General features: G+C 63.2%; 2 protein-coding genes across 2 annotated transcripts; one reads left to right on the top strand and one right to left on the bottom strand.

Moving 5' to 3' along the window:
- Window positions 1-1,375: 1,375 nt before the first annotated feature.
- On the top strand, window positions 1,376-3,637 carry MPEG1 (macrophage expressed 1). Its single transcript, XM_057379868.1, has one exon. It carries the CDS (start codon window positions 1,473-1,475, stop codon window positions 3,627-3,629), a length of 2,157 nt encoding a protein of 718 aa, XP_057235851.1. The 5' UTR covers window positions 1,376-1,472; the 3' UTR covers window positions 3,630-3,637.
- An 892-nt stretch (window positions 3,638-4,529) lies between these two features.
- DTX4 (deltex E3 ubiquitin ligase 4) lies at window positions 4,530-12,100 on the bottom strand. The gene is made up of 9 exons (XM_057379867.1): window positions 11,818-12,100; window positions 8,839-9,553; window positions 7,973-8,034; window positions 7,697-7,858; window positions 7,528-7,589; window positions 7,237-7,389; window positions 6,410-6,571; window positions 6,049-6,138; window positions 4,530-5,825 (listed from the first exon to the last, which is right to left on the bottom strand). Exons 1-9 carry the CDS (start codon window positions 12,026-12,028, stop codon window positions 5,592-5,594), a joined length of 1,851 nt encoding a protein of 616 aa, XP_057235850.1. The 5' UTR covers window positions 12,029-12,100; the 3' UTR covers window positions 4,530-5,591.
- Between the last annotated feature and the right edge of the window lie 6 nt (window positions 12,101-12,106).

Genomic DNA, 12,106 nt, shown 5'->3' with positions numbered 1-12,106 from the left:
TCCCGGTCCCGGTGGAGCCGCTCGGAGCTGCAGTACCGGCTGATCCCACGAGGCGGCAGCACTGACGCGCAGCCTCCACCGCGCATGCGCAGCTTTTGGGGTGCTAATGCGCTCCGTGTTAATCCCATCCCAAATCCAACATTTCGGGCGTTCCAAATGTGGAAGAGCAGGAAAAAACACCGAAAACACAGAGCTGTTTCTGGCTCCTTCATCCCGATCACCTTGTCCAACTTCTTTTCAAGCCCCTTATTGTTTCATTTATATACACAAATGTCGTATTTTTATTTTCAATAAATATCTCCTATGTATATTCAGAATTCCCTGCACTCTAAAATCCTRTCTATATCACCGCAGATTTATTTCGAAATAAATTAACAGTATTTTTCAGTATATATAAAAATGAGAATCTCTGTACCTTTTACTCTTTTACACATAAATTTTCAGGCATTTTGGGGCTGTAACCTTTTTTGGGGGATGCTGCCTGTCCCCCCCCTCATCCCCTGCTYCCCCACTACAGACATTGGGGTGACACCCAGTTTCCCCCTGGGAAAACAACCCCAAACCTCATTCCCCCGATGGCAATAAAGTRTTTCTGTTTACACACATCCATGGAAAATAAAACCGTGGGACTGCTGGGGAACTTCCTATTGGAAGCGATGATTCCAYGATCTCTCCCTGCGTTTATTTTGCATAATTTCCTCTCAAATTTCAATTTTCAAATTTACATCATTTGTTAAAGGAATCGTTTAAAAATTATCCTGGGGATAAAAAGGAACGGGAACACCACCTCAAAACACTTGGGGAGAAAACACCTGTGACATTCCACAGGACRGGTTTTGGGTGAGGTGAGCGCACAGCCTGCACATCCCAGAGCAGATTGGAATCCCTGCACAAGAGAAAAATCATTTTTCCAGCTACTCCAGGGCAAGCACACCCCCAGAGGTGTTCCTGTTATCCCTTCATCCCCCATTCCCAGTGTTATCCTGCCCTAAAAACACTCCCACCAACGTTCCCTCTGCCTCCATCACAGGCAGAAGTGTCCTGGAAAGGAGAACTAAGGACCAAAACCAAGGGAAGTGAATCCRTCTGCATGGAAGGAGCCACACTTTTCACATTTTAACTGTTTTCTCCCCAAACCTTGCAGCACCGGCCCTGTGCTGCTCCAACTGATGGCCAGTTAGGCACCGGCTGGGCAGAGCTGGATCAGTATCCTCAGCATTCCCGAGCAGCTTTCCCTGCCTGGGATCACCGCAGACACCAGGAATGGGGCAGAGGAGACTGCAGAGCTCCCTGATGTGGATGTGGGGGCCCAGGGAGGGACARTCACCTTCCTGCTCCCCACCCCCTGCTCTCGGTTCCACTCTGTCATTTCTCACGGGCCTCAGCTCTCACTTCTCCTTTCCCTTCTGGGGATTCTCTCTGCCCATACATTTCCCCAGCTCAGASCGGTGAGGGCCCCGCGCCGTTGAGCCATGGCCGGGGTGCTCTGGGGGGTCCTGCTCGCCTGGGCACCGCTGGCGTGGCTGGCAAGGGCTGGGCAGTCCCAGGAGCTCTCCTCCTCCTCGGGGTTTGGGGTTTGCGACCGGTCCCTGAAGCTCTCACGCCTGGAGGTGCTGCCGGGCGGGGGCTGGGATAACCTCAGGAATCTGGACATGGGCAGGGTCATCAACCTGGGCTACTCTCAGTGCAAGACCACCGAGGACGGATCTTACATCATCCCGGACGAGATCTTCACCATCCCCCGCAAGCAGAGCCACCTGGACATCAACTCCGAGATCATTGAGTCCTGGAAGGATTACCAGAGCGTCACCTCCGCCTCCATCAACCTGGAGCTGTCCCTCTTCTCCGCCATCAACGGCAAGTTCTCCTCCGACTTCCACCGCACCAAGACCCASCAGGTGCGAGACCGCTCGGTCACCACCCGGGTGCAGGTCAGGAACCTGGTTTACACCGCCAAGGTGGACCCCGAGGCGGCCCTGGACGAGGCCTTCAAGAAGCAGCTGCTGRCCATCGCCAGCCACCTGGAGAACAACCAGACGAAGATGGCCGATTTTCTGGCCGAGGTGCTGGTGCTCAACTACGGCACCCACGCCATCACCTCGGTGGACGCGGGAGCCRCCCTGGTGCAGGAGGACCAGATCAAGGCCACCTTCCTGAAGGACAGCTGGGCCACGCACAGCGCCGTCACCGCCACGGCCGGCGCCACCTTCCACAGCATCGTCAGTGTGGGAATGAAGGAATCCCTGGATGCCGGCTCCGACTTCACCAAGCGCTACCTGGAGAACCGCACCAACTCCAGGGTGGAGAGCATCGGCGGGACCCCCTTTTACCCAGGCATCACCCTCAAGGSGTGGCAGGAGAGGATCCAGAACCAGCTGGTGGCCCTGGACCGCGCAGGGCTGCCGCTGCACTTCTTCATCAAGCCGGGCACGGTGCCGGAGCTGCCGGCGCCCACGGTGCGGAAGGTGGCCCGGCGGGTGGAGATGGCCATCCACCGCTACTACACCTTCAACACYGCCCCGGGCTGCACCGACCCCTCCTCGCCCAACTTCAACTTCCACGCCAACACCGATGAYGGCTCCTGCCAGGGCACCGTGGCCAACTTCACCTTYGGGGGAGTCTTCCAGGAGTGCGCCRGCCTGGCCGGCCCCGACGCCGGTGCACTGTGCCGGGYGCTGGAGCAGAAGAACCCCCTCACCGGGGCTTTCTCGTGCCCTGCCGCCTACACCCCGGTGCTGCTGGGCATGCAGGAGCGGGAGGAGGGCCACAGCCACCTGGAGTGCCACAACAAGTGTGTCCTGGGCATCTTCTGCCACCGCGAGTGCCAGGATGTCTTCTGGCTCTCCCGGGTGCRGTTCAGCGCCTACTGGTGCGCTGCAAGCGGGCCAGTGGCCCCAAACTCGGGATACCTTTTCGGGGGGCTGTTCAGCACCCACAGCGCCAACCCCCTCACCGGAGCCCAGTCCTGTCCCTCGGGCTACTTCCCRCTGCGGCTCTTTGGCGAGCTCAGCGTGTGCGTGAGCCAGGATTACGAGGCGGGGGCCGAGTACGCGGTGCCCTTCGGGGGCTTCTTCAGCTGCCAGGCGGGGAACCCCCTGGCYGGGCAGCACCGGGGCACGGCCGGGGACCCCCACGCCAAGGGCTGTCCCCCGGGGTTCAGCCAGCACCTGGCGCTCATCAGTGACAGCTGCCAGGTGCAGTTCTGTGTGCAGGCCGGGCTCCTGACGGGGGGCTCGCTGCCGCCCGCCCGCCTGCCGCCCTTCACCCGGCGCCCCGCCAACCTGCCRGCCGTGGACACGCTGCTGGTGCGGGACGGGGCCAGCACCTGGGTGAGGGACGGCCAGAGCCACGTGTGGCGGCTGGCGCGGCCGGACGAGGCCAAGCACGTGGTGGAAATGGTCGGGGGCCGCRGGCTGTCGGGGGGCCAGGTGGCCGGAGTCACCGCGGCCGTGCTGGTGGGGCTGGCCACCGTCCTGGGGACGGCCTGGTACGGCCGCCGGCGCTACAGGGCCAGGGGGTACCGCTTGCTGGGCACAGGGGATGGCACGGCCACSGCCGGCCCTGAGCCCAGCACAGTGCTGAATGTGGGCGAGGGCTACCAGCAGGAGCCAGAGGGAACGGTGCCCTAAGCGCCCCCTCCCCGTGTGCCCCAAATCCCCAAACCCGCAGGGAAGGGAGGAGCCCGTGGACGGTTGTGTCCCAAATCCTGCATGCTGCAAGCCACAACCCCCATCTCCATGTATATCTATCGGGATAGATATACACACGCATGCAGAGAGGCACGGAGCAGTTTTATTTCAGCCAGCAACGCATCGTGTAGTCAACAGAGCATTAAAAAAAGGGAAAAAAAAGTCACGTTGTGGAAAGACTTACTCACAGTCAGAGCCAAGGGGCTGGCACGGCAGAGGGGGGGAACCCTCCCCTTTCTCGCCCAGAGGGTTTTGCATAGCTCCAGACAGGCTTTGTCTGCACCGGGGAAAACCCAGGGCGTGCGTGGAGGAGAAATGTCCCCGCTGAGAGCCACCCGACGAGCAGGCGTGCCTGGCTGGGGAAAGAGGGTTTCTCCCTTGAGGTAGAAGGTAACAACCCACGCCGAGGGCAGCTGGGGACAGCTGGCTGCAAAGGGACATCGGGGCCACTTGAGGTGCCTGGCCCTGCCCACGTGGCCCTTGGCCACACAGATGACTGACAGAAGACAACGGAGAGGCCAGGCCGTGCAGGGACCGCCAGAGTCCCCTGCCATCCGCTTTATTGACCCCCAGCCCCTCCCCGGGGTGGCCGCGGGGGTGACGGACCCTCCGGGCCACGGAGAGGAGAAACAGCAACGACAACAGAACGATGCACAGCGGGATGGGACCCCAGCAGCTCCGAGGGTCAGGGACCCCCCAGCACCCGCACAGACGGCGCCGAGAGGCCCCGTGAACCCCGGTTTGGGATGGAAGRGCCCTCACAGACCATCCRGTCCCTGACCCCCTGCCCYGGGCGGGGACACSGGCCACCAGCCCAGGGCCCTCCAMRGCCCAGGCACCCCGGGGGRCTGGCAGGCACCCCYAGAGCCCTGGGACACACTTCCCCCACCCCTATCACCCACACTCTCCTACCCACACTTCCCTCCTGGCCCAGCCCCTGCCAACCCCTCACCGGCCACCTTCCCCTCCAGACCCCCCCAAAAGCCTCTCCGCGGGCAGGAAGGGCAACAGTTCTCACCCCACCTACACATGGCCCCATGGGGACCCACAAGTGACAGCCCTCCCGTGGGGCAGAGCCCTGTCGGGGCGGGGGGTCCCACAGCCCCTGTTCCAGCCTCAGCCCAGTTGCAGCACCGTGTTCTCCCAGGCTGCCCCCCCAGATGCTCCCCCTATATGTACATATATACGACAAAACCCCAAAACACGAGGTATATAGAAATTCCAACGCGGGGACTCCCCCATACGAACAGTTCAAGGAACCCACTGCAGGGGTTGGGACGTCACTGTCCCTCACCCCACCGCTTCCTACCACCCACCGGCCCCTCCCTGGCATGCAGAGGGCACAGCTCAGACACAGCCAAGAGGAGCAGGGGACACAGGGCTGGGGGGCAGCCTGAGCCCCCCCAACCCCCACGGACACAGGAGACCAGTGAAGAGGTACCAGACAGAATGAATGGACAAACAAACRTCAGGAGGACGAGGCAGAGCGTGGRGGACTCCCATRGCCCCAGCTCCCACCCCAAGCTAGGCCCCAACCCCAGGTGGGTGTCAGGGGTGTCGGGTCAGGCTGGAACCAGCACAGATGAGGAGAAGAGGGGAGCCTGGCACCCCCCAAGCCCTCAGCACAGTGACAACGAGGACAGGACACCATCCAGAGGGGCGGCCGAGCTGGCTCAAAGCCCCCCAGCTGCGTGTGGGGATGTTCCTGCCCTGCAGGAGTGAAGGGGACAGCCCAAAGAACCTTCTCCCRCATTCCCAGCCAGCCTGGGGCACTGCRTGGCTGCCTCAGGGAGCCAGGGGCTCCAGGTGTGCCCCGGGAAGCCCCCAGGCAGGTATYTCCAGCAGCTTTATCCTGGCGGGAGCCGGCACAGGCAACCCTTTCCTTGCCTCCTCGCCAGGGTCTCAGTCCTTGTCCTGCGCCAGGCTCTCCTCCGTGATGCCCTGGGCCGCCAGCTCGGCCAGGACGTTGTCCAGGTAGTTGATGTCGGGGTAGCCGTGGCCRGTGAGGTTGGAGCCAAACTCGGTCTTGTGGTGGATCTCGTTCCAGATCACCGTGTCCGACTCGCCCGTGGTGCTGGAGGTGCCGATGGCRAAGATCAGGCGCCGGTCCCAGGCCACCAGCAGCAGCTTCAGGACCTGTGGAGGGCAGGAACGGGGCAGGCAGCAAAGCAAGCATGGCAACGTGGGCAACCCCCGGGCAAACCCTCCCGGAGTGTCCCCAGCCACAACAGAGGCACCAGGGAATGTCACAGGGCTCCTGCAGAGCCTGCTGGATGGGCTCTGGAGAAAACCTGCACCCACATTGCCCTGCTTAAGCCACGTTTGCTTCTCCCACCCTGGCACACCTTGGCCAGCTTACCTTCCTGCCCTTCTCGCTGTCTGGCAGGTAGCAGTGCCGGGGGAAGCCACGGGCCGTGAAGCTCTTCCCGGGGTTTGGGTGCTCCGGTCCCTGCGGCGTGGGAAAGGGAAGAAAACCCTTTTGAAGCTCAAAAGRATGCTCTGGGCACAAGGTAACCCCCAGGCCTTGGGGGCACTAAYGGCCACCATCCCCTCCCACCAAGCAGGCAGGGACAGCTCTTCCACGCAGAACCACCCCAGACTTCCCATAACATCTTCATGGACAAGCAGCTCCCGAGCCAAGGCATGAGCTGCAGCATGACCTGGAGGTGACACAGCGGTGACAAGGGCTGCCAGCCCCCCAGGGATCCCCCCAGCCCCACCTGCACCCCCGGGGGGATGTTGTAGATGATGCGGATGGTTTTGCAGTCGGCGTGGCCGGGCAGTGCGTGGGGGATGATGTGATATTCCATCTTCCCCGGAGGCTGCGTCCCCGTCTTCACCCCATAGATGGTTTTGCAGGTGGGACACTGCAGACTGCCATCCTGAGAGCAGGAAAAGGGGGACACAGTGAAATCAGACCCATGCCAGGCACTGGGTCCCTGAGCAGCACTGAATGCTGTTTTAACTGGCAAAAACATCATTTGAAAAACTCTCAGGAAGCCTGGCATAGGGCCAGGAGAATTCACTACCTAACTTCAACCAAAAACCTGAAGTCCAYGCTTCTCTTCCCCATCAGTCTTGCAGTCCTCATTGCTTTCCCTAGCTCTGATTTGGTGGTTTGCTTTGTTTTGTTTTTTTTTTTTTGAAGAGGGAAATAAATATTAAAAATCTCTGAACAGTGCTTTTTCCAGGGAATGTCAAGCACGAGGGGTATTTGCAAAAATCCTCCCGTGGCTGGAGAAGCACTGCCTGGCACCAGATTCCAGGCAGCTCTGCTCAAACATGCAGGGATCAAAGTCCACCCTGGGAAGGAAAACAAGCACATAAAACTGGGCACAGTGGGGGGAAACACACCCACACAACCCTGGGCTCTGATTTAGCAGTCCCCAAGTGCTTGCCATTGATAAAAATTAAACTGCATCAGGAAGGGAGCTCAGARTCCTCCAGGGCAGCCAGGCTGGAGCTCTGTGCCACGGAGAGCTCGTGGAGCTCAGCTCAGGTGACTGAGCTGGGGGTCCCTGAGGCTTCCAGGGCTAAACCCTCTCACCTTGTTGCCATTGTTGTACATGGCCACCAGGCAGTGGAGGTGGAAGACGTGGCTGCACTTGACCAGCTTCCCCACGAGGTCAGGCTTGACGGMCGGCTGGGGCCCCTTGTAGCCAGAGGGGGCAGAGAGCCGCTCCATGCAGATGGTGCAGTCCTGTGCAGGAGGGAAGGACAGGGATCAGAGGGATGGGCCCCTGACCTACCCTGGGCCAGGCTGGCACCTTTTGGGGCAGCGGGATATCCCTGCGTGTCCCCAGTCACTCATCCCAGGGCACAGCCCGGCTGTTCACACCTCATCCGGCGGATGCCGCACTTTCTGCAGGTATTTCTTCAGCACCTCCTCCGGGGTTTTACCTGCGGGAGAGCAGGAGTCAAAGGATGGGAGAAAAACACTGCCAGACGCAGCAGAGGGGATGGGACACGGGGGAACCAGGAAGGGCAGGGGGGACAGTCCCTCTCACCCTTTTTGGCCTGTTTCTTGGTGGTCTTGCGGCAGGTGTGGGAGATGCCAGGGATGGACTGGATCTCACTCTTGCTGACGGGCGGGGGGTGCAGCACCAGCTTGGGGGGCCGGGTCAGGCACACGGGCAGCCCGGCCGCGCTCATCAGGATCCCCGTGATCCCTGCAAAACCACGTAGCACATGGCACCGAGGGAAACCGGCGACACCCCTGAGCCCAGTTGCTCCCCAGAACCCGCCCCACTGGGAACCAGCACCCGCTGCGGCCCCATCCTCACCTGCCAGYGCTGGGTTGACGGGGCTGGAGCCGGTGAGGTTCTTCACGGGGACAGTGGGGACCCTGAGGGGAGMCAGCAGAGCTGTCAGGACAGGCAGGAGGCACCCACGTCCCCACAGGGCCCAGGGGACACACAACAGTTGCCCGAGCAACTGCACGGGCCCTGGCTGGAAGCAGAGAATCCCCCGATGGGGCAACGCGCCCCTCCCTGCCCCACCACCGCCTTTTCTCTGGCGCTTTAGAAACCCTGCCTGCATCTCCATTCATGGCCCTTTTTGTCACAGCTCCCCGGGCCAGTCTGTTGTTTCTTTTCCTCTTTTCTCCTGTGRCCACGTCACTGCCGCAGCTCTTTTCCCCCCTCCCCTTGGGGCTCTCTTCCATGGGAAAGTTTCCCAGCAGGTCAGGAGCGGAGGGAAGGGGGAGGATGGAGAGGGAAAGGAAAGGGGCCAGGCTGCGACAGAAGGCCGACGGCAGAGCCAGACAAAGGGGAGAAACAGGCCCATTAAATGTCCACCCCATCACAAAAAAAGTGTCTTTAGAGGGTGGGGGTCTGGAGGGACCCCTTCTCATGGGGCCTGAATGGCTTTTCTTTGGGCCTTTCGCAGTCCCCCACCCAAGGCCTGACTCCCAAGAGAAAGAGCAGCCTCAGCCTCTTCATTGAGATGCAGCAGCCACCCCACACCCACTCCGGTCCCCAGGCACCTGCGGGGAAGGCGAGGGGCCCAACAGAGCCCTCCATCCTTCACGGGAGCTTGGGGAGCACCRAGGTGTCTCCCACCGGACTCAGGGGTGACAGACCCTCTGTGCCCTGGAGAGRGGCAGAGTCCACCCTGTCCCTTTCTCTGGCTGGCGGGCAGCGGGACTCACCCCGAGGCGATCAGCACGCGGGACTGGGCGATGGCCAGGCGCTGCAGGTGGCTGCGGTTCAGGGTGCTGAGGCCGGGCCGGGAGCCTTTGGCACTGCCCACGCTGGGGGGGCTGCCGGAGGCACTGGCCGAGCTCAGGGCGGGTGTGCTGGCCGCCTGCCGGCGGCCCCCCTGTGCCACCAGCGGCTTCAGCGAGCCGCGCGCCRTGGCCACGCCGTCCGGCGCCTTGGGCCCAGCCGTGGGCAGCGGGGGCTTGGGGGCGGCTGGCGGCACAGGGGCGGCTTTGCGGGGCTGCAGGGTGGCGGCACCGGGGCCGGCAGCGGCTTTTACGCTCATGACCAGGAGGCACTGGGGACAGGTGCAGGCAGGGACCGGCGGGGCCGCTGCCGCCCCGGGGCTGGCCGGCCACGACTGCGACTTGGGCAGGGTGCCTGACACCAGCGGGTACACCATGTCGAGGCGGCGGCGGACGCGGCGCTTGCGCTGGGTCTGCCGGTTGATCTGGCCCATGGTGGCGAAGTCGATGACGTAGCAGAAGCCGATGGCGCTCAGGTCCACCCAGGGGTGCTGCTTCTCGTAGGCACGCTGGATGGTGATGCCCACGTCCATGTCGTAGGGCGTCCACGTGCCGCTGTCATTCTCCCACTCCCACACCACTCCCTTGCCCGGCGCCGAGGACGGGTCATAGTAGCTGCGCCGGACGGGCCGGATGGTGCCTGAGGGAGGGCGACAGGAGCCGTCAGAGCCTGGCGCCAGCACCCACCCATGGGCAGGCGGCGGAACCACCCCAACCTGCCCCGCCGCTGCCATTCCATGCGGGGACAGCAWGGCTTTCCGGCTCTGCTGCTGTCCCCACCCTGCCAGGGGACTGGGGTGCCTCAGTTTCCCTGGGAGCCCCGAGAGCAGGGAGCCCCACAGCCCCGGGGTGCACTCCCAGTGCAACTGGGCTGAAGGGCAGGGCAGATTCCACCCCCACTGGCCCACAGCCYCGGCACGGAGCCACTCAGCCCTGATGGGGAAACACAGAACCATGAGCTTGGCTGCTCCAACCTGCTCCAGGGACCTCCCGTGGGAGCCTGACGAAACCAGGGATTAGGGCACCCGAGCCCCGCAGTGCCTGTTCCTCCCAGCTCTGGGCTGGGGCAGGTGAGTAAAGGATCTGAGGGGCAGCTCCGAGCCCCCAGCAGTGACACACACAGGCACTCACACACGGAGGGGAGCGGGGCTTGTGCCAGCCCCACCATCTGTGGCTGCCAAACCGGCCCGCGATGAAAACCCCGACTGTGGCACAGGGAAAATCCCTGTGAGGCCAAGCTAAGGAGCTCGAGCGGGGCCYCGTGCCCAGCTCCCGCTGCCCCATCAGCAAACATCAGGAGTGGGATGAGAGCACAAAGCACCAGGGCTCTGTGCCTTGCATCCTTACTTTGGAGAGGCATTTCTTTCCCACCACTCCCAGTCAGCTAGGCTGCATTCGAGGCATGGAAACAAATTTTGGAAACACCTACAGMGAGGAGAAAGCCTTCCTCTTTGGGATGTCTCACAGCAGGGCAGGCAGGCTGGGCACAGCCAGGCTTAGTCCCGGGGTCCCATCCTGAGCTTGTCACTAATGCCCAGAGGTGTTTGGGTAACAGGTGGGACGAGCAGCACTGCCTCCAGGTCCTTCTGCAGAACCCCAGGGCTCAGCCCAGCGTGAGGAACAAGAAAGCACTCAAAGAGAAGCAACAGCAAGTCTGCTGCTTCGGCTTTTCACCACGTGTCCTGCAAAGCCTGCAGGAATTTCAGTCCCTTCTCACCCCCACCTCTCCGCCRGGAGCGGCCGCCACCGCAGGTCCCACGGGGACACGAGTGGGATAAAAAGGAAAGGGTGTTTATCAGCACCCTGCTGAGGGGCCTGGGGTGCAGCTACACCCCGGGCAAGCCAAGCCGCCCGCCCTGTCCTGCCAAGGGGCACTCGGGGCAGAAAAGCCGAGGGGAACGGGACAGTGATCTATCCTAATCCGGCGGCGGCATGCGGCATCTGGCGGTCCCCAGGCAGCAGTGTGGGAATGCTGCGTGTCCCCCCAGCCCCGCGCCGCCAGCCGGCCTCCCATTCAACAGGGGAAGAAAGGGAACAATAGCTATTCAGGGCCTGCCAGGGTCGCGACCCCCCCAAATCAGAGCTGTTTAATGACCCAAAATACCAACATCCCCAGCAACCCAGGGAGAGACAGAACAATCTCCCTTTCAGTCCTCCACCCTGGGCAACAATAGCCCTCAGAAGCTGGCCCCCAGCCCCCCCTGCTCGCAGAGGTCCCTCATCCCCACAGCCACGGGCARGGGAGGGTCGCCGCGGAAAAGGGACAAAGGAGGGTGTCTGGCACTCCRCTGCACCCCAGGGACAAAGCACCCTGGCCATCACGGGGATGCTGGGGGGTCACAACCCCCCCACGCTAATCCCGTGCCATGGGTGCCTGTGCCCCACATCCCAGACAAGCCCAGGAGCTGGGGGACAGCTCTGGGGACACCCCCACCTGCCCGTGCCCTCCTTAAGCATCCCCCAGCTGCCTGTGTCCCTGCCCAGGGGTAGGATCTGTCACCCGAGTGCCATTCACCTCTAGGTCGATGGCGGCTCAGAGGCAACACGGAGGGAGCCGGGCACGGCCCTGGGAAGGGTGGGCTTCTCCGAAGGGACAAGGAAAGGCCACGGGGTGGGTGCAACAGGGCCCGGGGCGCTGCAGCAGCAGCGAGGAGGGCGGGCAGCACGACCCCCGGCGGGGACCGAGGGTGCGTGGGCAGGACCGGGCAGCGAGGGCAGGGCGAGGAGCCGGGCATCAGCTGGGAGGACACGGGGCGAGCCGGCATCGCGGCCGGGCGGAGCGAGATGGGGCACGGCTGGATCGGGCACGGCGGGGCCCGCACAGCCCCGCGATCGGGGGACACCGGGCAGCCCGGCCGGGCCGCGGGGCGAGGGCGGCGGGGCCGGGCCGCGGGGCCGACTCACCGGTGTCCTGGCGGAACTGGTGCATGGACTGCAGGTCGATGATGTAGGGCGCCAGGCGGCTGTCGGCCTGGCCCAGCACCACGCTGCCGCCCGCCCGCGGCCCGGCGCGGGCCACCGCCTCGATGTGGTGGCTGACGGCCGGGCTGTAGGGCCGCCAGCGCCCGTGCTCGTTCAGCCATTCCCACACCACCACGGCCGAGGCCAGCAGCATGGCTCCGCCGGCCCGGCCGCGGCCCCGGCTGGCTGCGCCGCTGCCGCCCGCCCCGGCGGCTCTCGCATGCTCGGCGCG

This window comes from Malurus melanocephalus, unplaced genomic scaffold (genome assembly GCF_030028575.1).
Source record: "Malurus melanocephalus ecotype Western Australia unplaced genomic scaffold, MMel_1.1 scaffold_426, whole genome shotgun sequence".
NCBI classification, from domain to species: Eukaryota; Metazoa; Chordata; class Aves; order Passeriformes; family Maluridae; genus Malurus; species Malurus melanocephalus.
Note: the sequence above shows the minus strand (reverse complement) of the source record. Positions and strands in the feature narration are given on the sequence as shown.